Raw genomic sequence first — 25,658 nt, 5'->3', positions numbered from 1 at the left:
TTATATTTTGGCATGCCTTTTGTGCGGCAATGAGACCCATGTGTTGCACTGTTATATTAAATGAAAACAGAAAAGTAGTAGGCATATGAAAAGAATTAGGTACTAAAAGAAAATTTCAGAAGCATAAAGATAACACAAACTACATTTTTGCTGGAGCGCTCAGGGAATAATTTGAAAAGATAAGGCTTCATGAGTTTACTCTCAAGAATGAACATACATGGGGAGCCTGGGTGGTTCAATTGGCTGAGCGTCTGACTTCAGCTCAGGTCAAGATCTCATGGTCTGTGAGTTCGAGCCCCACATCGGGCTCCGTGCTGACAGTTCAGAGCCTGGGGCCTGCTTCAGATTCCATGTCTCCCTCTCTCTCTGCCCCTTCCCTGCTTATGCTCTGTCTCTCTCTGTCTCCAAAATAAATAAATTAATTTAAAAAAGAAGAATGAACATACACAATGGCAATTTTGATAACTAGAAATCTCATATTTACCCTCTAAAACATTTATGATCATTTGCATTTGTGCTTACTGCACTGGAACAGGATGTCAGATGTCAAGAATGATGACTGCATGCACTGAAGTGTAAGGAGAATGTTTATTACATAATGATGCTTTCTCGGGAGAGCAGGGTAGGCTTCTCAAGTTCTGAAAATGGGTAGAGAAAGCAGGGAATGGTGACTACTTTTGTTATGACGCATCCTGTGTGGGGCGGGGGTGATGGTACTCACTGACACTGTGACCTTATGACTCCTGCCAAGGGAAGGGCCTCTCGGGCTTCATTATTAGCTTTTCCTGCCCAGATGGGCAGAATGGTAAGAGGTTGTAATGATGCTTCACAAGTATCATTAGTCAGGCATCAAAAGTAGAGTCAGACTCTTTCATATAATTTACTCCTGACTGACTTGGTTGGGAAAGACCACAATCTTCCTCATGCTTCCTTTTGTTCCTGATGCACAAATAGCCCCCACTGCACAGTATGATTGTGGAAACTGGTTGTGAATTACTGTTTAGATCAACTACCTAAGATATTTTTAGATGATGTCCCAATTCTTTTTCTATTAAGTTCTAGTCTATTACTAAAACACATTCAGAAGTGATAGAATATTTCCCAACGACAAGCCTTTTATAGAGCTTTCACTTTAAGGGAGAATGGAATGAATGGAATCTCAAAATCACTCATTCCATTTTTCTACCAAGATACTAGAATCAGAGAGTGCCTGGGTGGCTCAGTCAGTTAAGCGTCCAACTCTTCATTTTGCTGAGGTCATGATCTCATGGTTCATGGGATCAAGCCCCCCGCTGGGGTCCACACTGAGTGTGAAAAAATAGACGAACAAACTCTTAAAAACTTTAAAAAAAGGTATTAGAATCGGAACATCTGTATTGAAACATGGCAAATTATGTGTTGATTCAGATAAATAAAATTAACTTAAAATGAAAGCAATAAATTTCATAGGAAATAAATCTCTAAGTTAGAAAACACTAAGGATTAATAATTTTTGACTCATTTTGAACACATATCAGACTGGTCATGGGTTGCATGCAATATTATACATTCAGGATAAAGAACAAAGTCCACCGAAAAATCTGACTCACCCCAAAGTTATCCTTGACTACCTTGTCAGTTAATATTAATGAAGGGTATTTTTAAATTTGGTCTATGAAATGTTTTCTAAAGCATTGTTTTCTTTTACCTTCTGTTGTTGAGGTGGTGGTAATGTGAAATTTGAAAATTCCTCAATATACGTATTTTATTTTAATTAATTAATTTTAGAAAGGGTGCACACAAGTAAGGGACAGGGCCAGAGGGAGAGGGATAGAATCTTAAGTAGGCTCCATGTTCAGTGTAGAACTCACCTGGGGCTCAATCCCACAACCCAGGGATCATGGCCTGAGCCAAAATCAAGAGTCCTGACAGTCAACTGACTGAGCGACCAAACTGCCCCCCCCCAATATCTTTATCAAAATTGCACTTTTAAAATGTGTAGCTAATTAGGAACAACCCTCTTGGATTACTTCCATGTAAATAAGACAAAACCTAATAACGAAAAGGCTTTGCCCCTCACTATTCATTCTTCTTGGTCATACAGTGGCCATCCTGCAGTAAGAAGAGAGAGAGTGCTGAGTGCTAAGGGAGGTGGAGCAGGCAGAAGACTGCCCAGGGCACCCATCCCATCCCAACCTGCATCTCTGGGCTTCCTGTTATGTGAGAATGATAAACCACCTAGTTGTCTCAGCCACTGATTTCCAGGAGGTCTGTCCCTCACAAATAAGAACTGTCCGACCTGACCAATAAGATTAACATTTGTATTGAGAGTAGAATGGAGCAAGTGAGAGGGAATCTTGAATTTAACATTTTGCAGCTGAGAAGATCTACAAAAGGCATCATCCTTCACAGATGGGTTACAGCTGTTTGGCACGTGCTGCCTAAAACTCACAAGATGAACCAAACAAAATACAGCTTGAGAATTTATGAGGAATGTTCAGAACACTAGGGTACAAAGTTACAGGAGTAAAGAATTTGGTGTCACAAATGGAATTATATGTTTACTTGAGCATGTGACCTATTAGTCTCGTAGCTTTTATGCACTATAGTAACTTTCTGCTTTGTACAGATAAAAGGCATTCGAGGGGCGCCTGGGTGGCTCAGTCGGTTAAGCAGCCGACTTCGGCTCAGGTCATGATCTCGCGGTCCGTGAGTTCAAGCCCCGCTTCGGGCTCTGTGCTGACAGCTCAGAGCCTAGAGCCTGTTTCAGATTCTGTGTCTCCCTCTCTCTGACCCTTCTCCATTCATGCTCTGTCTCTCTCTGTCTCAAAGACAAATAAACGTTAAAAAAAAAATTAAAAAAAAAAAAAAAAAAAAAAAGGCATTCGATCATTCTACCAGTCAGGAACTCTTCTAATCACTGATATTAGCAGGACACAAAATTCCCTGCCTTCAAGTAGCCTATATTCTATAAGGTTAAGTCTGTAAGGATAAAATATGATACTGGTAAGTACCATAAACATGTTCATATACAATGATAGATCACAGGGTTTCCTAATTTAAACAATGTTTTCAGGCAATGCCCACATGATGAGGTCATCTTTGAGCAGAACCACTGAAAGCGTATCATGCAAATACCAATGAGGAAGGGCAAGTGGGTGGAGGAAACAAGCAGAAAATTGGCAGAATGGGAACATATTTACAGTGGATTGGGAATATCCACAATTGTTGTGTGGCTTAAAGAAATGGGATACTAAGTTTCCACTGGAGACATTTAAATTTTGGGAATCCTTGCAGTTAGAATTTTTAAAATTTTAATAAGAAAACTGCCCATAGTGTTTAAGATTATATGTAATAGATCCAAAACCATGACCTATTTGGAGAATGCATGGACCTATTTCTTTATGGCAACCTTACCCCTACTGAGAGAACATAGTGGTGGAGTCGACAAGGACTTAAAGGAAAGACAGTAAATACCATTTGTCAAACTGTCTGAGGGATTTGATCCCAGGACTTGCTAAGATACATACTTTTCGTCTTGTCTACCCCTGTAGCCAGCCAGGGGTATACTGCTACTTAAGAATGTGTATCAAGTATGGGGCGCCTGGGTGGCGCAGTCGGTTGGGCGTCCGACTTCAGCCAGGTCACGATCTCGCGGTCCATGAGTTCGAGCCCCGCGTCGGGCTCTGGGCTGATGGCTCAGAGCCTGGAGCCTGTTTCCGATTCTGTGTCTCCCTCTCTCTCTGCCCCTCCCCCGTTCATGCTCTGTCTCTCTCTGTCCCAAAAATGAATAAACGTTGAAAAAAAAAAATTAAAAAAAAAAAAAAAAGAATGTGTATCAAGTAAAATTTGCTGGGTCTTTTACGCCTCAGTTATATCTTCAATGTCACCGTCAACAAACAAATTTTTTTTTTTTTCAACGTTTATTTATTTTTGGGACAGAGAGAGACAGAGCATGAACGGGGGAGGGGCAGAGAGAGAGAGACACAGAATCGGAAACAGGCTCCAGGCTCCGGGCCATCAGCCCAGAGCCTGACGCGGGGCTCGAACTCACAGACGGCGAGATCGTGACCTGGCTGAAGTCGGATGCCCAACCGGCTGCGCCACCCAGGCGCCCCAACAAACAAATTTTTAACATATAAGATATTGTACTTAAAAATTGAATAGTAACAAAATCACACATTTCATATTTCCTCATTAGTACAAGATCTACTAACCCCCAATTATTCCTAGTCTTATGCTTCCATGTGAGACTTGTGCTTCCATCTTGTGCCTAGTATTTATACAAAGTTGACTTTTCATATGTTTCATATCCTAAATTTTATGCTAACTCAGATGTGATGATAATGTGACTCTATGTGTGAGGCCGGCAAACTTTTATGCAAGGAACATACATTAAATATTTTATTCTTTGTAGGCCATACTGATTCTGTTACCACTCTTCCAGTATGTCCTTACTGGGTCAAAAGTACCTAAATATGAATGTGGCTGCATTCCAGTTACACTGTACTTAAAAATAGTTGTTAGGCTGTATTTGGCTCATGTTCTGTAGGTGGCAGGCTCCTGATCTACACAAAGGAATTAAGAGCACTAGAAGTAGTAACTCTATGGATAAATAAGCAATATCTTTCCTATTTTTTAGCCTCCTTAAAATATGGTGGACTGTTTAATAAACTAACACTCTAGTATATGTGTGTATAGCATATATAAAACAAACCCATACTAATGGTAGCACACGGCAGAAGCAGAGAAATGGAAGTCCATGTGGAAAGGAAGTGTCGGGTGCTCTACATGAGGAAGTATAAACTCACGTGAAGGTAGACTGTGGTAAGCTGTATAGGATAACCCCTGAAACAAACACATAAAAAATAGTTATAGGTAATACCAGTAATCCGAAAAAGAATAAAAACGATTTAAAACAAAATCTTCTGTAAAAATTGAGTTACTTCAAAGGCAGAAAAAGAGGGAACAGAGCAAAGGAGATCTAAAAGCAATAGCAAGACAATTTAAATCTATATAGTAATATCTGTAAAAGGAAACAGTCTAAAAACCCCATTGAAAAGGAAAAATTGTCACTGATTTTTTTTTTTTTTGGTTTTATTTATTTCGAAAGAGAGAAGAGAAGGAGAGAAAGAATCTCAAGCAGGCTCTGTACTGTCAGTACAGAGCCCAGCAAGGGGCTTGATCTCAGGAACCGTGAGAGCACCTGAGCTGAAATCAAGAGTCTTACACCTAACCATGTGAACCAACCAGGCGCTCCTGTCAACTGGATTTTTAAAAAACAGACAACAATGTATTCCCTAGGAGAATCACTTCACAAATTAAAAACACAATGTAAAGTCATGGAAAAAAGATAAACATAAATGCTATTAATGTTATTAAAATAGAGTAGCTATATCAGATCAAAGTTAATTAAAGAGCAAATTCTATGACCAGGGATAATGAAATCTACTTCATAATCATAAAGGGATACATTCCCCCGAATGACATGAGAATCCTAAACCATACACGTGGCAAGAAAACTTCAAAACCCCTGAGAAAACGGACAGGAACGCAATGACAGACCAATCAACAATGACAGTCAGAGATCTCCATGTCCCTTCTCTCCATAATAGAACAAGTAGACAAAATCAGTACCTCGGCGACTGTAACATGACTATCAAGGAAACTGCCCCAATTGACATTTACAGAGCTGTGAGATAAAAGAAAAAGTAGATATTGTTCTCTGCTCCTGGCTCCTACATGGAAACCCTAACGTCCTTGTATTTCCTAAGTGACGAGGGTAACAGCAGCATCTTTTGTTATAATGAGGCCTCTCCTGTGTGGGCTCTTTGGGTGGGGCTGCTCACCGGAAGGATGGTGATTTTGAGCCTTATCCCCTCATCCTCCAGAGAGAGGACAGGGGCTGGAAATGGAGTTAATGACTGCTCATGCATATATGAGGAAGTCTCCTCAAAAGCCCAATGGCTGGAGGTTCAGAGAGATTTCAGGCTGGCGAACACCGCCCCTCCAGGAGGTGACACACCCCAACTCCATGGGGACAGAAGCTTCTTCACTGAGGACCTTCCCAGACCTCATCCCGTGTGTCTCTTCATCTGACTGTCCATCCGTATCCTGTATCATAGCCTGTAATAAACTGGTAAATGTGTTTTCCTGAGTTCTGTGAGGGGCTCTAGCAGGCTAGTCAAAGGCAATGAGGGGGTTGTTGGCACCTCTGATCTAGACCAGTTTGCAGAAGCACGTGAGTCAGCCTGGACTTGCGGGGCGGCTGGAGTGTGTGGAGGGGCATCCAGGGAGAGGGTGTCACAGTTGAGGTGAATGGTAGGAAACCAGCTGGTGTCGGAGACTGCTTGCTGGTGGGGGAAACCCTCCACGTATTTGTGACCAGAAGTGTCAGAAGTGAAGTCTTCTGTGTGAGTAGTGAGAGAGACAGGATAGAAGCACACAGTAGGGGAAAAAACAGATTTTTTTTCCCTACACAGGAGAAATACTGATTTTTTTCATTCATAAGAACACTCCACCTAACCAGGGAATTAAACACAATCTTTAAAAGTGCACACAGTACTTTACCAAGAGAAACCATATTCTGGGCCATCAAACTAGTCTCGCTAAATTTTAAAAGAATTCACATCACACAAAATATGTGTATGACCACCATGGAATTATGATAGAAATCACTATCAATTATGATAGAAAAGCCTCTGGAAAATCCACAAATACTTGGAAAACAATGACCTCCTTGTGACTAACCCTGGGACAAAGAAGATGTAGAGAAAGAAATGAGAACGTAGCCTGAAGTGAATGAAAATGAAAGCAGAACATTCATAATTTGCCACCACAGCGGGAGAAACTGAAGACCACGTCCTTGGAAAAGGGCTAGCCACAGAACACCTAAGCCAAAGACTCTTCCTTTTTGTTTGTTTACTTGTTTGCTTTGGGTGTTTGCCAAGGAGTGTGAACCTCCTCCTAAGTGAGCTCATGCAGTCTGAGGCCTACTTAGGTGAAGCAGGACAGTGAAGAAGGCAAGGTTCTTGAGGTTATTTATAAATATTTCATTATGATAAACCAGTTGAAAATGTTGTAACTGAGAACACATAGTCCATTGAGGGTAGTTAGATTGTAAAGGGCAATATATTTCTAGATGCATTAAAATAAATGGGGGCACCTGGGTGGCAGAGTCGGTTGAACAGAGCGTGGAGCTCCCTTAAATTTCTCTCTCCCTCTCTCTATCTCTGCCCCTACCCCACACATGCATGAGCTCTCTCACGAAATAAAGTTACAAAATTAAAACAATAAAATTAAAAATAAATGGATATTTTAATGGAAGTAGAGAATATAAAATGGCAGATATGAGGGTAGTAATATAGGGAGGGAGTAAGTGAAAACATGATTTCAAAGGTGGTACAATTACTGGAGACAATGACTTTGGGTAGTTAAGATGGGTAAGGAGGAAAGAAAAGGTCACAAAGTACCAGTCAGCTTTCTAGAAGGGTTTTCTATGGTAACAAATATCCCTGAATTCTCTTGGGTTCATCAGAACAAACATTTATTTCTTCCTCATATCACTTCTATCATTAGTCACCTCTTGCTTGGTTCTGTCATTTGAGTCTGAGACTCGGGATAGAACTTCAGTCTATGTGGTTATAACGATCCCTGCGCCAGAGAGAAGAGAAGGAGCAAACAAAGCTTTGAAAGCTTCTGCTTACACTTAAAATATGCCATTCTACTCACACCGCATTAGTCAAGGTGGCTATAAATTGGGAAGGACGTGTAGTCCCCTCAAAAAGAAGAAGGGTTGCCTAAGTCGTGTGGCCAAGCTTGATATCAAAGAGCAGAGACATATAATCTCACAAGAGGGTGATAATTAATTGGAAATATTACAATGTACGATAGTACAACTTCTATCAGGAATCATTTATCCCTTCTTTGTATTTCACACAAAATACACTTAGGTTTGTCCCGAAAGAAAAAATTTCTACCCAAACATGACTACAGTCACATGGGAGGGTCTTGCAACAGTCTCGTGAGATTCCTCTTGGTTGAGAGCCTGACGTGGAGTCCTCACTCCTAACACATTATGGTGGAACAGAAAAAAACTCAATAAACCCTCCCATTCCGAAAAGAAAAGGAAAGGAGGGACCCAGCAGTCTCTGGTCCACAGCAAACAGGGAGGGGCAGGAATGAGGGAGGATCTTTTCTTAGGTTCCTGCTTTTCCCCTGAGAATAGCTTTCCAGTCCTTTGTGTTTCACCGTTCTTGACTTCATGTAGTTACATCTGCTGAAGTGTCAGAAACCCCGTCTTCCTTGCACAACCAGCCGTTTTCCCCAGTGACCTCCTTGCCATCATAATGTACGTCACCAAACGTTACTGCACCATCACAGTTTCCTTCTGGTGCAAACTTGGCGCATCGTGGACAGCACAATATTTTTACATAGCACTTTATGTGATACCAAACAGCTACATCTGTTAGCTACACCCACCATACTTAGCTAGACATGCCATGCTCTTCGTATTTATTTCAGGGTCATTGAGCCTCTCGGGCCCCTCTAATAGAGCCACACCTGTGCTTTCCGTTCACTAAGCCACGCTGTCCAAGAGAAGCAACCCACAGGACCTGCTGTAGTCAACGGCAGGTAACTTCATAGGGAATTAATTAGGGCCATGTCTTTCATGTCGACTTTGCCATGATTTTGAATTTTAACTTGCGCTTGACCTCAAAGGATTTATTAATGGTCAGTTTTACCCGCTAGAGATGAGGCACAGTTACGTCCTTAAATCCTACTTGCAAATCAGGTCATTCACTTCTGACATCAGGGCTTTCTTGGAATACTGTGTTAAATGCAGCTGAGAACAAAGTGGCATGATAGTATCTTTTGTTTTCCTGATCTCTATATTGGTGGAATTGATATACAGGGGGGATAACCATCCCCCACCTCGGGAACATTTGCAAAGTTCTGGGGACATTTTTAATGTCATCACTGTGGTGGTTCTACTGGTATCTAGTGGGTACAGGCCAGCGATGCTGCTAAATATCCCACAATGCACAGTACAGTTTCATACATGAAAGAGTTATCTGAGCCCCAATGTCTACAGAACAGTATAACTTATACCATGTAAACCTCAATCAATAGAAAGCAGGAATGTCTATATTAATACCAGATAGAACAAATTTCAGAGAAAATAAAATTACTGAGGATAGAGGGGGAAATTACATAGTTGACGGGTCAAACAAAGTGACTTTGCAATGCTGAGTGTGTATCCACCAAAGAATAGCTGCAAAATATATTAACCATCAAATGATAGAACTGAAAGGAGAAACAGACAAATTGACAATTACAGCTCGAGACTTCTCTCAATAATTGATAGAATAATGACAGAAAGTCAACAGGACACTGATGAACACTACAACACCATCAAGTCACATGATCTCATCAACATTTTTATAACACCACCCAAACACAGGAGATTACACATTTTTTCCCCCTCAAGAACATATGTCAAGACAGTTCTTCTGCTGGGTCCTAAGGCACCCTTCAACAAATTCAAAAGAATAGAATCCTAGAGTGTGTTCACCGCCCACAATGGAATCCAACTACAAAAACATAAAGTTAACAGGAAAATCTCCAAACACTTGGAAATTAAACAACATACCTTCCAAATAATCCACAGGAAGAAGAGGAAGACTTGAGGGAAATATACGGCTGCATGAAAATGAAAATACAACATGTCATTATCTGTGAGATTCAACTGAAGCAGTACTAAGAGGGACATTGATGCTCAATGCTTATACTAGAAAAGAGGGAAAATATCCAGGAACAATCTAAATTGCAGCAAGAACTCAGAAGGGAAAAAAGAAACACAAATGAAGCAGAAAGAAGGAAATAAAGGCAAGAACAAAAATAAGTAAAACTGAACATAGGAAACAATAGAGAAAATAAAACAAAGAGCTGGCTCACTGAAAAAAATCAAGTTCATGATTCGCTAGCAAAACTACCAAAAAATATAAGAGAAAATATAAATGACTCATAACAAATTAAACAGGGAATATTACTCCAGAACCTACAAACATCAAAAAGATAGTAAGGGACTAATACGAAACACACGTATACTTGGAAACTTAGGGGAAATGAACCAATTCCTCTAAACGTACACCTTACCACAAATCACCCATGTGAAAGGAATGGTAGGAATCCTTTGAACTGCAGAGTAAGTCTGCAATCTGAAAATTCCCTCCCGAAAAAGAAACCTGCAGGCACACAGAGTGAGTGTTGAGTGTTCCTCAGCATCCATTCTGTGTAGCCAGGTGGAATGGACTGTAGGGACCTCGAAATGATAACCAGCCCTTCCCTTGAACACATACCCTAGATAACAGCCCATGGAGACAGAAGCAAACGTGATTTCCTGACAGGACTTTCCCAATCTTCCCTATGATAAGCATTCTTCCCCATCTCCCAGGGTCTTCCCCTTGTCCCCTTTTGATAATACCGCCCCACACACCTCCAAAAGCTTACCGAAACCCTACTCTGTTTGGTTTGAATTGACCATTGTGGCCTTAGCCCAGAACCCCAAGGCATTCCATTGAGGGACCCTAATAAAGGCATTCACCCTTGGTCCTGCCCTAAGATCTCTGCCTGCACCCTGTCTTAATCTCCTCACACGACCCCCATGGGTGTGCAGAATAGCTCCCCCACGATCTGTGAGTAATTAACTTCTCTACTTCACTTTCCCTTACAATCTCTTGTTGAACCGTGGCTCACCATCTGACATCTAGGACTCTACTTAACAAATATTAGTACAACAAAGTCACAACACCAACACTAGACAATTCTATCAAACCTACAAAGAATTAACAGGAATTCTACACAATGTCTCTCAGAAAATAGAAGAGTGAATACTTTACCCAACTAACCGTATGAGGCCGGTATTAGCGTAATACCAAAACTACACAAAAACATTAAGGGGGCAGGGGGAGATAACTACCAAAGAAATCCCAAATGAAGGTGCAAAAATTCTTAGCAAACTGTTAACACTGGAAGTCAGCAATACACAGAAAGAATTGTACACCATGACCAAATGGGTTTATTTGGGGGACAGAGAGCAGTTTCAAATTCCAGCAGTATGAGCCATCATGTTAACAGGCTCGACAGGAAAAATCACAGGATCCTGTCAATTGATACAGAGGAGGATTTGCCAAAATTCAACACCTATTTATGATCTAAACTTTCAGAAAACTAGGAACAGAGGGAAATTTCCTACACTCGGTAAAGAACACCTGCAAAAAACTTACAGCAAACTTTACCCCTAATGGTGAAAGACTGGATGCTTTTCCTCAGAGACTGGAAACAAGGCAAGGATGTCCACTCTCCACACTGATATTTGACATGTTAGAAGTTCTAGTCAGTGACAGAAGAGGAGTAAACAAAAATGATAACGAGAGAAAAGGAAGATAAAATAGTAGCTACTTGCAGAAGCCATCATGGTTGTGTTAGGCTGGATAACACACCCATCCCAAAGGATGGCCATGTCCTTGTGCCTATCACACGGGAGTGTTACTGTAAATGTCGTAAGGGAGTCTGCAGATGTGCTCTGGTGAAGATCATGAGGCGGGCGATTATCCTGGATGATCTGGTAAATGCGATATGGTCCCGAGGGACTTATAAGAAGGCTGCAGGTAGAGTTACTTATGTAAAGGTTGGTGAAGTGATGACAGAGGTAAACAAGTTTGAAGATGCTATCCTGCTGGCTTCAAAGAGGGAGGAAGGGGACCACCATGAGGCAGAGGATATAAGTGGCCTCCAGACATGGGAAGGTAAGGAAACAAAATCTGACCTGGCACATCCAGACGGAGCACGGCGCTATGGATCCATTTTACACATTTCGCCTCCAGAACTGTAAGAGAATAAATGTGTTAAAGTCATTCAGGCTGTGGTAATTTGTCACAGCATCAACAGGAATATTTTTGAAGTGGTATGTATAGAAAATACAAAGGAATGTACAAAAATTTTCTAGAAGAATGAAAATTTACAAAGTGTTAGAACACAGAAGCATGCAAAAATCCACTGCATTTCTATATACTAGCAATTTACACCTTGAACCTGAAATTAAAAGTACAATACAGGGGTGCCTGGGTGGCTCAGTTGGTTAGGTGTCTGACTTTTGACCTCAGCTCAGGTCTTGATTTCAGGGTCAGGAGTTCAAGCCGTCCATTGGGCTCTGAGCTGGGCATGAAACCTACTTAAAAACAATCCATGTATGATTGCTTAGAAAAGAAAAAGTAAAAGAAATATGAGCCCACGTTCCAGTGCAGGAACCTGTGGCTCTGAAGACAAGAATCAGTCACTGGGAAATGGCAGAATGGCCTCCAGGCAACTGAGGCCATCATCTCCTTGTCAGACACCAGGGTTGGAATCGCAGGGACTCTATCTTATTCATCATTTTCATTTTTTATTTACTTTTTCATTTACTTCACTGTGTGCTCGTTAACCTCCACACACTTGGTTTCCAAGCACCAGACCACAGCCAACTACTACAGTTAAGATGTTTCAAGTTATTTCACTCAAGACCTGAAGGAACTCTTCAGATTTAGCACCTACTTTGTACCTGTCACCATCTCATATGCATTTTTCATGTGAGTCTCCCAACAACCCACTGACTTATGTATCCCTTGGTGTAAACTGGGAAAAAAAATGTAAATGAAACATATAATCTGGGTCACAACGTGTGGAAAGAAAAGATAATGGCAAGGGAAAATTGTATAAAAAAAAGAAGTTTGACTACAGTTGAAAATGAGCCATGGAATGAATTGTTCAAGACCAAACTTTGAAATTCACATTTTAAAATCCTCTGGAAAACTGTTCTAATAAAATTGTTTAGTAACATTTATGATGTAATAAACATTTCCAAACATCTTCATTAAGCTAGCATAAAAATATCTTAAGGCAATTTATCTAAATAGTATTCTATAAGCATATCAACAAGCACATCATACAATGGAATCTAGGTGTACAGAAGGAAAAGGAATGTAACAAATTAGCATGAAGAAAAGTTTGTCTTTCCCAACCAAGAAATCAGGAGTTTCAAGAGTACATATTCAGTGTATTACTAAAGAGTATCCATTTTTTGGTGGCTGATGACTGACACCTTTTAAGCCTCACCACCACATCTATTCTGCCCACCTGCCCAAGCTGAGAGAAAAGCCTGGTGCTCCTTCCTTCGGTATCAGCCCAAAGTTCAACCACAGAAGGCATCCTCCCCCCAGCTCCACCCAGTCACCACCCAAAACACACCAAACCACTCACCATTTCCTGTTCCCTCAAGCCTTTTTTTTTTTTTTTTTTTTTTTTTTTTTTGACCAGCTTGGAAGTCTGTGCTCTCCCTAGAAATCTTAATTACAGTATGTGTTCTCATCACACTTTTAGTGCATGGCACCACCAGTCTCAATATCCAAACCCAACTTTGGTTAGGGTTCCATCTGTTCCAGTGGACGGCCACAAGTGGAAGTTAACAAAAAATGTGTTAGACAATGAATATGTGAAATTTCTAGTTTAACTATGAAACAAATGCTCCCATTGTATACTGTTCATTCTAAATTACTTCTTTGGTGCTCCAAGCGAAAAACGATTATTTTTAGCCTTATTTCTGAAATTTTATTTCTGAATTTTTCATGTGTACTATGTTCCTATTTTCACTTTATTTAAACCATGTTAGAAACCATGGGTTTTATTGGGGCACAAAACACATGAAGAAAGAGAATCATATGGTGCAGATTCTTGAATGGGGGGCAGGTTTTAGGGAATCAGAGTCTTGAACTTGCACTGCTGTGGCATTTTTATTATAGCCACATAAATATCCTGGCGCAAAGTGTGGAGAGAACAACTCAAATGCAAAGTGTTAAGTATATAATCTTCAAACTGTCCATTCTTTAATTCCATCATGGAAGGAAATTATTATAGATTCTTTCAACCTTGAGAGCCTAATGGCACCTTGTTACTATGTGTTACAAAGTACTCTATAGAGATGGGATAAAACTATGTTGGAAAAAGAACATGACTCCTTCAGGGTTATGGAGAAAAATTATTTAAATTTCATTAATGAAAACATGAGACTTGTGATACATTCCAAAGTAAACAGTAGCAAAATGTAATGGCAGGGGTTAAGTATGAATCATGCATATACTGTTCTGGTTCTTTTGATTCAACTGCCCTCTCAGATAACTGCTCTCTTCATTTTCCAAGAAATGGGAAATGGCATTAATGATCCATCAGTTTGTCATTGATAGTATAGCACAGCTATTACTATCTTCCCCTGCATTGTTTCTACCACATAATCCGTCCCTAGCAAACAAACTATCACCATCATCTCATGAAAAGGTCAGTCCCTGTAACTCATCTAAAGAAGCGTCTAACTAGAGAAGAATGCCTTGAACATAACAAGCAGGATGACTTCTATGGTGGTTTTGCATTATTCTCTGCCCCTCCCCAATGCAAATTCACACAAAATTGAATCTGACAACTCCATGTCCTTGTAGTTTAGGGAACATGGATATGAATGGGTCACACCCAAGGAAGTAGGCCCCTTCATCTTATGACTGCTCCTCAGAGACTGTCAGGAAAGGCCTGTAAGATCAACAGATTTCAAACTTGAGGGTGAAACTCATAAACAGTAATGTAGCCTTTTCAAGAAAACTCAAATATCTTATACACAGAAAATCATGAGCTACTTCCACACGTCCTTGTTCCCGTGATATAGATGTTTTAACATTTTGTGACATAATTATTCTGCAGTGTGTAACATTTCACATTAATCACTGAGACCTACAGACTTAGTTATTCCAGCTGGATCCAGTTATTCCTGGATTTTCTAATGTGTGGTCTGTTCTGTGAATTGGTCAAAATATTTACCAAAGTTGTAAGGATTTGCAAGGATTCTCACCAGTACAAATTTGTTGTCAAATCCTGAGGACACACGGTTTTTTAAAGGTATTTCCACATTCAGCATATTTGGTATAGTTTCCCCTGAATAAATTCTCTCATTACTCTAAAGGCATGACAATTTATTGAAATTTTATGATATTCTTTACATTTGTAAGGTGGCTCTCCAATATAAATCCTCTGACATTCCACAGTTTTGACCTTGAGGCAAAAGACTTAGCATGCACATTAGTTTTGTGTGGTTTCTCTGAAAGGTATATATTCTAATCTCATTGTAAGGCATGGAAAATGGCTCCGCCACAAACATTTACATGGTTTCCCTTCAACATGGACTCTTGTTGCAAAATACTTGGAACTCAAGCTAAGAGCTTTGCCACACTCATTGCATTTATAAGGTATATGGTCTAGTATGTTCCTGCAATTTTGATCTTTGGGTAAAATCCTTTCCACACACATTACACGTGTGTGGTTTCTCTCCAGGAGATTTACTCATATCTAGTGAAGAGTACTAATTTAAAACTTTGCTACATTTGTTGCATTTGTAAATATGAACGATTTGGTGAACAATGAGTTTAAGGCAATACCTAAAAGCCTTGCCACATTCAGTACATTTATAAGGCTCTCTCCAGTATGGATTATCTGATGACTGGTGAGGGGTGAGCCTCGAGTAAAGGCTTTGCCACACTCATGGCACTTGTAAGGTTTCTCTCTAGGATGAATTCTTTGGTAAATCCTGAGGTCAGACCATTGTCTAAAAGCCTTGCCACATTCAATACATTTGTATGGCTTTTCTCCAGTATGAATTTTCTCATGAAGTCAAAGGTGTAAATCCCTGCTAAAAGCCTTGCCACACTAATTACATTTGTTAAGACCTCTCATCTTATAAAAGTAACTTCTGAGTCTACTATAAAACATGCAATATTCAGTGCATCTAACAGCACTAATTTGCTTTTAAATAATTCAGCTAAATTAGCAGCATTTTTCCAACCCTGTGAGTAGACTCACAGAGTTTATATATACAAGGATGCCTGCTCTATTTCTATAAAACGTACTACTAGAAGTCCTAGCCGTAACAGATAGCCGCCCCTGCAAAAAGAGGAAGAGAGATAAAAGGTATTCAAATATAAAAAAGCAGAAGCAAAATTACCTCTGTTCACAGCCAGCATGATATTATATGTAGAAAATCCTGTGTATTACACACACAGACACAGACACAAAACATATAACTGCTAGAACTGAAGAATGAATCTAGAAAAATTGCAAGAGAGAAAACCAACATGCAAAAATTAATTGTGTTGCTACACATTATCCATGAACAATCCAAAAAGGCAATTGAGACAACATTTCCATTTACAATAGCATCAAAACGGATAAAATAATTAAGCTTAAATTTAGCCTAGGAGGAAAGATTTGTACACTCTTACTAAAAACACTGCTGAAGAAATTTGGGGAGAAGACACAAATAAATGCAAAGATATTCCAAGTTCATGTATTGGAAGACTTAGTATTGCCAAGATGTCAATACTCTTCAAAGCAATCAACAGATTCAATACAATCCCTAATAAAATCTTTTGATGAAGTACATGATCCTATCCTAAGATTCATATGGAATCTCAAGGAACACTGCATAGCAACAACTTAACAAGAACCACGTTGAAGGTCTCACACTTCCTTATTTCAAATTTATTAAAAGCTAAAGGAATCAAAACAGTGTAGTACTGGCATAAAGAAAGACAGAGACCAGCGAAATGGAATACAGATGTCAGAAATTTTTCTGTATATAGTAAATGATGTTCCACCAGGGTATTAAGAGCACTCAGTGGAGGAAAGGCAGTCTGTTCAATGAAAGATCTGAAAAAACTGGATATCCACAGGAAAAAAAAAATGTAGTTGGTTCATTATTTTACACCATACACAAAAATTAGCTCAAAATGGATTAGACACCTAAACTCATGAGTCATAAAACTGTAAAATTCCCAGAGGGAGTAGTCAAGATGGTGGAGAAGTAGGGGGACCGGGATTTCCCTCCTCCCTCAAACACAGTTGTATTGAAGTCAGAACACTTAGAACACCCAGGAAATCAGTTGGTGGAGTGACAGAATAATCTCCACAGGTGGACTGAGACAGCTCAGGAGGACAGAGGTGTGTGTTTGCGAATTGGGATAGATAAAGCTGTGGGCAGCATAGGCACAGGAGGGGAGGGGACGCCTTCTGTAGAGAGACAAAAGGAAGAGAGACTGTGGAAGTGTGAGATTGTACTTGGACAAGAGAAAAACCTCTCCGCACGAGGGGCAGGAGAACCAAAAGTTGGGAGAAACCAGTTTCTATTTTGCAAACAGCCTTAAAGCTAAAGATGAGAGTTATCAGGCATGCACGACTTTCTCTGGACCACAGCTGCTGCTGTGAGCGCCTGGGATGAAGGGCAGCCGGCCCAAGGTGCAGCAGGGATTTTGGGAGAACACTGGGAGAGAGCAGTCCCTTCCCTCGAGTACTGTGGGAAGAGGGTTTATTGCCCCCAAGGACAAAAGACCCTGCCAGTGTCAGCCACCGGCCCTTTGCCGGCTGCGCAGAGTGGCTCTGCCTCAAAACCAGATCTGTGGGGTGCTGGATTCTTTAAGACGTTGGGTTTTCAATCCCAGCACAGCACCCAGGAGGCACGGGAAACTGTGAAGCAGGACAGGCAGACCATCTACTTTACTCTGTGAGGGCTCTTTTGGGATTTTGAACTGTGTTTTACCCATTTCCATATTACTGGCACCTGGCAGGTAGTAGGTCCTCCATGGATATAAACATAAGACAGTAATAACGCGCGTGGCGGGGGGTGGGGGAATGCATTCTTCCTAGCATGGAATATTTTAGTGCTCACATTTCATTAATTTCCCATTGGAATAAATATAACATATAACTTGTATAGAAAGTAACGTTATTTTTGTGCCCCATTACATCAAATTCATGAAAAACAAACAAAAACCACTGAACAGTGTGGTCTGAGACACCTGGTCCAGGGAGGAGAGACTGGGGTGTTATCATTTATCCCCCTATCACTAACACGGTGAGGCTTCAGGGAACAAGACAGAGCCCCCAGTGGAGGCAGGACCTGCTTACACCAAACCCCGCCCCTCTGTGGCTGGTAACTGCTTATCTACTGGAATGAGACTAACATTGAACAAGCAAGATGGACTCTCCTCCAGACCTGCAAAGCCATCAGTCCCAGGCACTGACAGACAACTGGCCTGTGGTTTTGTACATCAGTCTGTTTATTTTTTGAGTTTTTAATTATTTTTTCTCTTTTTTTTCCTTCCCTTCTCTTCTCTCTTCTTTTTCTTTCTACTGTCCTCTTTTTTTCTCCCTTTGGATTCAGGTTCACAGTTTCTGATGTGCGTGTATATATATATATATATATATATATATATATATATATATAACACACACACACACACACACACACACACACACAAACACACACACGTACACATACACACATACGTATATAGTCTTTTTTTCCCCTTTCTTTCTCTGTTCTGGTTGTTTGATGAGGTATTTTTATTCTATTCTCTTTCACCTTTTCTATATCTCCTTCTTTACTTTCTTCTCTCTCTCTCTGGATTAAGTCTTATATTTTCTTTGATTCTCTGCCTGGTCTTTTTTTTCTTGCCCCTTTGATTTCTCTCTCTGTACAGGGTAAGGTTCCCCCCCCTTCCCCCCTTTTTTTCCAAATCAAAGCACACCTAGTGGAAGGTCCAAACAATCCACCACTATGAGCAGTGGGATTGAACAGCCAAAGCCGCAACAACAGAGTGCACACAACACACTCTAAAAACACTTCCTGAAGTGCCAGATCCTGGAGAGTGTATGACCCCTTTTTATATTTATTTTTAAATTAAAAAAAGTTTTTAAATGTTTATCTTTAAGAGGGAGAGACAGAGCATGAGCAGAGGAGGAGCAGAGAGAGAGGGAGACACAGACTCCAAAGCAGGCTCCAGGCTTTGAGCTGTCAGCACAGAGCCCGACGCAGGGCTCGAACCCACAAACCATGAGATCATGACCTGAGCTGAAGTCGCTTAACCAACTGAGCTACCCAGGCGCCCCATGACCCCTTTTTAATATAGTAGTACTCACAGGTGCAGAACACACAACAAGCTATTAAAACACATAAAAGACAAAAACCTAGCCAAAATGATGAAATGGAAGAATTCTCCTGAAAACAAATTCCAGGAAGAAATGACAACAAAAGAATTGCTCAAAACAGATTTAACAATTTATCTGAACAAGAATTTAGAATAGTCATAAGACTAATAGCTGGGCTTGAAAAGAGCATAGAAGCCAGCAGAGAATCTATTGCTGCAGAGATCAAAGACTTAAGAAATAGTCATGATGAATTAAGAAATGCTTTAAATGAGATGCAAAAGAAGATACAGTGACAGCAAGGATGGAAGAAGCAGAGGAGAGAATAGGTGAGATAGAAGATAAAATTATGGAAAATGATGAAGCTGAGAAAAAGAGGGAAAAGAAATTACTAGGCCACGAGGGGAGAATTAGAGGCCTAAGTGATTCAATGAAACAAAATAATATCTGTATCATAGGAGTTCCAGAATGAAGAGCAGGGGGGGGGGGGGGGGGCGGAATGCTTATTTGAACAAATTATAGCTGAGACCTTCCCTAATCTTTGGAAGGAAATGGACATCCAAGTCCAGGAGGCACAGAGAACTCCACTGAAAATCAACAAAAGCAAGCCAACAACACAACATATCATAGTGAAACCAGCAAAATACAAAGAGAAAGTTCTGAAAGCAGCTAGGGACAAATGGGCCTTAACCTACAAGGGTAGACACAGAAGGGTAGTAGTAGACCTGTCCACTGGCACTTGGCAGGCCAGAAGGGAGTGGCAGGAAATATTCAATGTGCTGAATAGGAAAAACATGCAGCCAAGAATCCTTTACTTTGCTAGGCTGTCATTCAGAAGAGAAGAGATAAAGGCTTTCCCAGACAAATAAAAACTAAAGGAGTTTATGACCACTAAACCAGCCCTACAGGAGATCCTAAGGGGGACTCTGTGAGTGAAAAGCAGCAGACACTACAAAGACCAGAGCCATCATCACAAGCACGAAACCTATAGATAACACAATGAAACTAAATCCATATATTTCAATAATCACTCTAAATATAAATGCACTAAATACCCCAATCAAAAGACACAGGGTATCAGAATGGATAAAAAAAAAAAAAAAAGATCCATCTATATGCTGCCTACAAGAGACTCATCTTAGACCTGAGGATACTTGCAGATTGAAAGTGAGGGGATGGAGACCATCTATCATGCTAATGGATGTGAAAAGAAAGCCAGAGTCGCCATACTTATAACAGACAAACTAGATTTTAAAACAAGGACTGTAACAAGAGATGAAAAAGGCATTATATCATCGAGAGATCTATCCATCAAGAAGAGCTGACAATTGTAATTATTTATGCCCCCAACCTGAGGGCCCTCAAATATATAAATGAATTAAACACGAACATAAATAAATGTATAAATACTAAAACTGTGATTGTAGGGGACTTTAATACTCCACTGTGCTGCAATGGACAGATCACCTAGGCAGAAAATCAATAAGGAAACAATGGCTCTGAATGACACACTGGACCAGATGGACTTAACATATATATTCAGAACTTTTCATCCAAAAGCAGCAGAATACATACTCTTCTCAAGGGTACATGGAACATTCTCTAAAATAGATCACATATTGGGTCAAAAACAGCCTTCATCAAGTACAGAACAGTCCTCAACAAGTATAAAAGGACTGAGATCATACCATGAATATTTTCAGATCATATGAAACTTGAAATCAAAGACAAGTAAAAAATTGAAAAGCCCCCAAATATATGGAGGTTAAAGAACATCCTAATAAAAGATAAACAGATTAACCAGGAAATTAAAGAAGAAATTTTTTTAAATATAGAAACAAAAAAATATATATATAGAAGTAAAAGAAAATGAATGCACGACAGTCCAAACACTTTGGGATGCAAAGGCCATCCTAAAGGAAAATACACTGCAATCCAGGTCTATCTCAAGAAGCAAGAAAGGTTGCAAATACAGGACCTAACCTTACACCTAAAGGAACTAGAAAGACAGCAGCAAAAAAAAAAAAAAAAAAAAAAAAAAAAAAAAAAAAAAAAGCCCAAAGCCAGCAGAAGAAATGAAATAAAAAAGATTAGAGCAGAAATAAACAATATAGAATCCAAAAAATTAGGAGAGCAGATCAATGAATCTAAGAGCTGATTTCTTGAAAGAATAAACAAAATTGATAAACCCTTGGCCAGACTTCTCAAAAAGAAGAGAGAGGACCCCAATAAATAAAATCATAAATGAAAGAGTAGAGATTACAACCAACATCACAGAAATGCAATTACTAGAGAATACTATAAAAAATTATATGCCCAAAACTGGACAATCTGGAAGAAATGGACAAATTCCTAGACAACCATAAGCTACCAAAACACAAAAGGGAAGAAATAGAAAATTTGAACAGATCCATAACAGGCAAAGACACTGAATCAGCTATCAAAAATCTAACAAATAAGAGTCCTGGACCAGAAGGCTTCCCAGGAGGAATTCTACCAGACATTTAAAAAGAGTTAATACCTATGCTTCTCAAGCTGTTCCAAAATATAAAAATGGAAGGAAAGCTTCCAGACTCAATCTAGGAAGCCAACATTACCTTGATCCTCAAACCAGACAAAGACCCCACTAAAAAGGAGAATTACAGGCCAATATCCCTGATCAACATGGATGCAAAAATCCTCAACAAGATACTAGCAAATTGAATTCAACAGTACATTAAAAGAATTATTCACCATGATCAAGTGGGATTCCTTCCTGGGCTGCAAGCCTGGTTCATTATTCACAAATCAATCAGTGTGATATATCATATTAATAGAAGAAAGGATAAGAACCCTATGATCCAGTCTATAGATGCAGAAAAAGCATTTGACAAAATACAGCATCCTTTCTTAATAAAAAGCCTCAATAAATTTGGGATAGAAGGAACATACCTTAACATCATAAAAGCTATATATGAAAGGCCCACAACTAGTATCAATCTCAGGAAAAACTGAGAGCTTTCCCCCTGGGATCAGGAATACAACAGGGATGTCCACTCTCACCACTGTTGTTTAACACAGTGTTGGAAGTCCCAGCATCAGCAATCAGACAACATAATGAAATGAAAGGCATCCAAATTACCAAAGAAGTCAAACTTTCTCTCTTCACGGATGAGATGACACTCTACATGGAAAACCCAAACACTCCACCAAAAAACTGCTACAACTGATACATGAAATCAGCAAAGTACCAGGATATAAATCAATGTACAGAAATTGGTTGCATTTCTCTACACCAATAATGAAGCAACAGAAAAGGATATCAAGGCATTGATTCCATTTATAATTGCACCAAGAACTATAAATATCTAGGAATAAACTTAACCAAAGAGATAAAATACCTGTATGCTGAAAACCATAGAAAGCTCATGAAAGAAACTGAAGAAGACACAAAGAAATAGAAAAACATTCCAGGCTCATGGATCAGAAAGAACAAATATTGTCAAAATGTCTATACTACCCAAAGCAAGCTTCACATTCAATGCAAACCCTATCAAAACAGCACCAAGTATTCATCACAGAGCTAGAAAAAAAAGTCCTAAAATTTGTACAGAACCACAAAAGACCCCAAATAAGCAAAGTAATGCTGAAAAAGACATCAAAGCCAGAGGCATCACAATCCTGGATTTTAGTCCATCTTACAAAGCTGTAATCATCAAGACAGTATGGTATTGGCACAAAAACAGACACACAGACCAATGGAATAGAAGAGAGAACCCAGAAATTGACCCACAAAAGTATGGCCAACCAATCTTCGACAAAGCAGGAAAGAGTATCCAATGGAAAAAAGACAGTCTCTGTAGCAAATGGTGCTGGGAGAACTAGACAGAAACATGCAGAAGAATGAAACTGGACCACTTTCCTATACCATACACAAAAATAAATTCAAAATAGACGAAAGACCTGTGAGACAGGAAACCATTAACATCCTACAGGAGAAAACAGGCAACCTCTTTGACCTCAGCTGCAGCAACTTCTTACTTGACATGTCTCCTAAGACAAGGGAAATAAAAACAAAGATGAGCCACTGGGACCTCAACAAGATAAAAAGTGTCTGCAAAGCAAAAGAAAGCAATCCACAAAACAAAAAGGCAACCAAAAGAATGGGAGAAGATATTTGCAAATGTCATACTGGATAATGGGTTAGTATAAAAAATCTATAAAGAACTTACCAAACTCAACACCTGAAAAACAAATAATCTAGTGAAGAATTGGGCAGAAGAGATATATAGATAGTTTTCCAAAGAAGACACCCTTCCATGTCCGGAGTCTGCTTATATTCTCTGCTTGTGGTCCCTTTCCTCCCTCTTCAAAGCCAGCAAGACAGCATCTTCCATCTTGTTTACCTGTCATCACTTCACCAACCTTTACATGAATAACTCTACCTGCATTTTTCTTATAAAGACCCTCGGGACCATATCGCATTTACCAGATCATCCAGGATAACCACCCACCTCATGATCTTCACCAGAGCACATCTGCAGACTCCCTTACATTACAGTAACACTCCCGTGTGATAGGCACGAGGACATGGCCATACTTTGGAATGAGGGTGTTATCCAGCCTACCACAACCAAGATGTCTTCTGCAAGTAGCTACACTATTTTATCTTTTCTCTCTTTACCACTTTTGTTTGCACCTCTTCCCTTACTTCACTGGCTAGAACTTATAAAAACATGCCAAATATCAGTGGTGATAGTGGACATCCTTGTCTTGATCTCAGTCTCTGGGGAAAAACATCCCATCTTTCACCAGTAAGTATGAAGTTTGCTATAAGATTTTCACAGGTGTTCTTTACTGAGTTGAGGAAATTTTCCTCTCTTCCTAGCTTTCTGAAAGTTTATAGCACTGAACTGTAACAAATGCTTTTCTGTATCAATTGACAGGATCCTGTGGTTTTTCCTGCCCAGCCTATTAACATTATGGCTTATATTGACTGGAATTTGAAACTGCCTTCTGTCCCTCAAATAAACCTATCTAGTCATGGTGTACAATTCTTTCTGTGTATTGCTGACTTCTGTTAATATTTTGCTAAGAATTTTTGCACCTTCATTTGGGATTTGGTTGGTAGTTATCTTCCCCACCCCCACCCCACCCTTAATGTTTATGTGTGGTTTTGGAATTATGCTAATACCGGCCTCATATATTTAGTTGGGAAAAGCATTCACTCTTCTATTTTTTGAAATAAATTGTGGAGAATTTGTTAATTCTTTATAGGTTTGACAGAATTGTCTAGTGTTGCTGTTGTGACTTTGTTGTACTAGTATTTATTAGGTAGAGTCCTAGATGTCAGATGGTGAGCCATGGTTAAACAGATTATAAGGGAAAGTACAGAAGTTTATTACTCACAGATCGTGGGGGAGCTCTTCTGCACACCTATGGGGGTTGTGTGAGAAGATTAAGGCAGGGTGCAGGCAGAGATCCTAGGGCAGGACCAAGGGCGCATGCCTTTATTAGGGTCCCTCAAAAGGAATGCTTTGGGGTTCTAAGCTCAGGCCGCATTGGTCAATTCAAACCAAACAGAGCACGGTTTTGGCAAGCTTTTGGAGGTGGGTGGGGAGGGTCTTGTCTACAGGGCACAAGGGGAAGGCCTTGGGAGATGGGGAAGAATTCGGGGTCCCTCGTTTCCATGTCTTTTCTGAATGGGAAGGTTTATTGAGTTTTTTTCTATTCCACCATGTTAGGAATGAGGACTCTACATAAGGGTCTCAACCAAGAGGAATCTCATGAGACTGTTACAAGACCCTCATGTGTGACCATAGTCACATTTGGGTAGTATTTTGTTTTTCTTTTGGGACAAAAGTATTTTGTGTGAAATACAAAGAAGGGACAAATGATTTCTGATAGAAGTTGTACTATCATACATTTTAATATTTCCAATTAATTATCACCCTCTTGTGAGAGTATATGTCTCTGCTCTTTGATATCAAGCTTGGTCACTTGACTTAGGCAACCCTTCCTTCTTGTTGAAGGGATTACACTTTCTTCCCAATTAATAGACAGCTTGACCAATGTGAGTAGACCAATGTGAGCAGATTGACACATGTTAATTGTAAATGGAAACTTTAAAACCTTTGTTTGGTTCTTCCAACCCTCTCTTCTCCCTGGTGCAAGAATGGTTATGTCCCACATAGACTTAAGTTCTACTGTGAATCCCAGACTCAATGACAGAACGAAGGAAGAGGTGAATAATGATAGCTGTGATAGGAGGAAGAAATAAATGTTTGTTCTTATAAACCCATGAGAATTCAAGGATACTTGCAGAAAAGCTTCTGCAAAACTGACTAGTTCTTTCAGTCACTAGGTATTGATTTTGTCTACTTGTACTATTATGGTGAGAAGCCTGAGAGGCCCTTCCCTAGGCAGTAGTTGTAAGTTCACACTGTAAATTACTATCACCCCAGCCCCACACAGTATGCATCATAACAAAGTAGCCACCATTCCTGTTTTTCTCTAGCCATTTTCAGAACTTGAGAAGTCTACTCTGCTCTCCTGAGAAAGCATCTTTATGTAATAAACATTCTGTGAACACTTAATTGTAGGGAGTCATCATTCTTTACATCCAAACATCCTGTTCCAGTGGA

General features: G+C 39.8%; 1 protein-coding gene across 3 annotated transcripts in view; it reads right to left on the bottom strand.

The window, feature by feature from the left end:
* LOC123578000 (zinc finger protein 677-like) overlaps positions 1 to 25,658 on the bottom strand; it is a 57,869-nt gene that overhangs the window by 16,748 nt on the left and 15,463 nt on the right. The window contains exons 3-6 of one of the 3 annotated variants that reach the window (XM_045440480.1): positions 11,810 to 11,869; positions 9,632 to 9,681; positions 4,791 to 4,827; positions 570 to 1,304 (exon numbers count right to left, since the gene is read on the bottom strand). In XM_045440480.1, the coding sequence (XP_045296436.1) occupies positions 1,273 to 1,304; positions 4,791 to 4,827; positions 9,632 to 9,681; positions 11,810 to 11,869 (179 nt within the window). In that variant the 3' untranslated portion in view covers positions 570 to 1,272. Of the gene's footprint in view, positions 1 to 569; positions 1,305 to 4,370; positions 4,828 to 9,631; positions 9,682 to 11,809; positions 11,870 to 25,658 lie in introns of those variants that run through there. The other 2 variants (XM_045440478.1, XM_045440477.1) reach the window with 2 other exon arrangements.

This window comes from Leopardus geoffroyi, chromosome E2 (assembly GCF_018350155.1).
Source record: "Leopardus geoffroyi isolate Oge1 chromosome E2, O.geoffroyi_Oge1_pat1.0, whole genome shotgun sequence".
NCBI lineage: Eukaryota > Metazoa > Chordata > Mammalia > Carnivora > Felidae > Leopardus > Leopardus geoffroyi.
The sequence above is the reverse complement of the archived record's forward strand: the minus strand, read 5'-3'. Positions and strand labels throughout refer to the sequence as shown.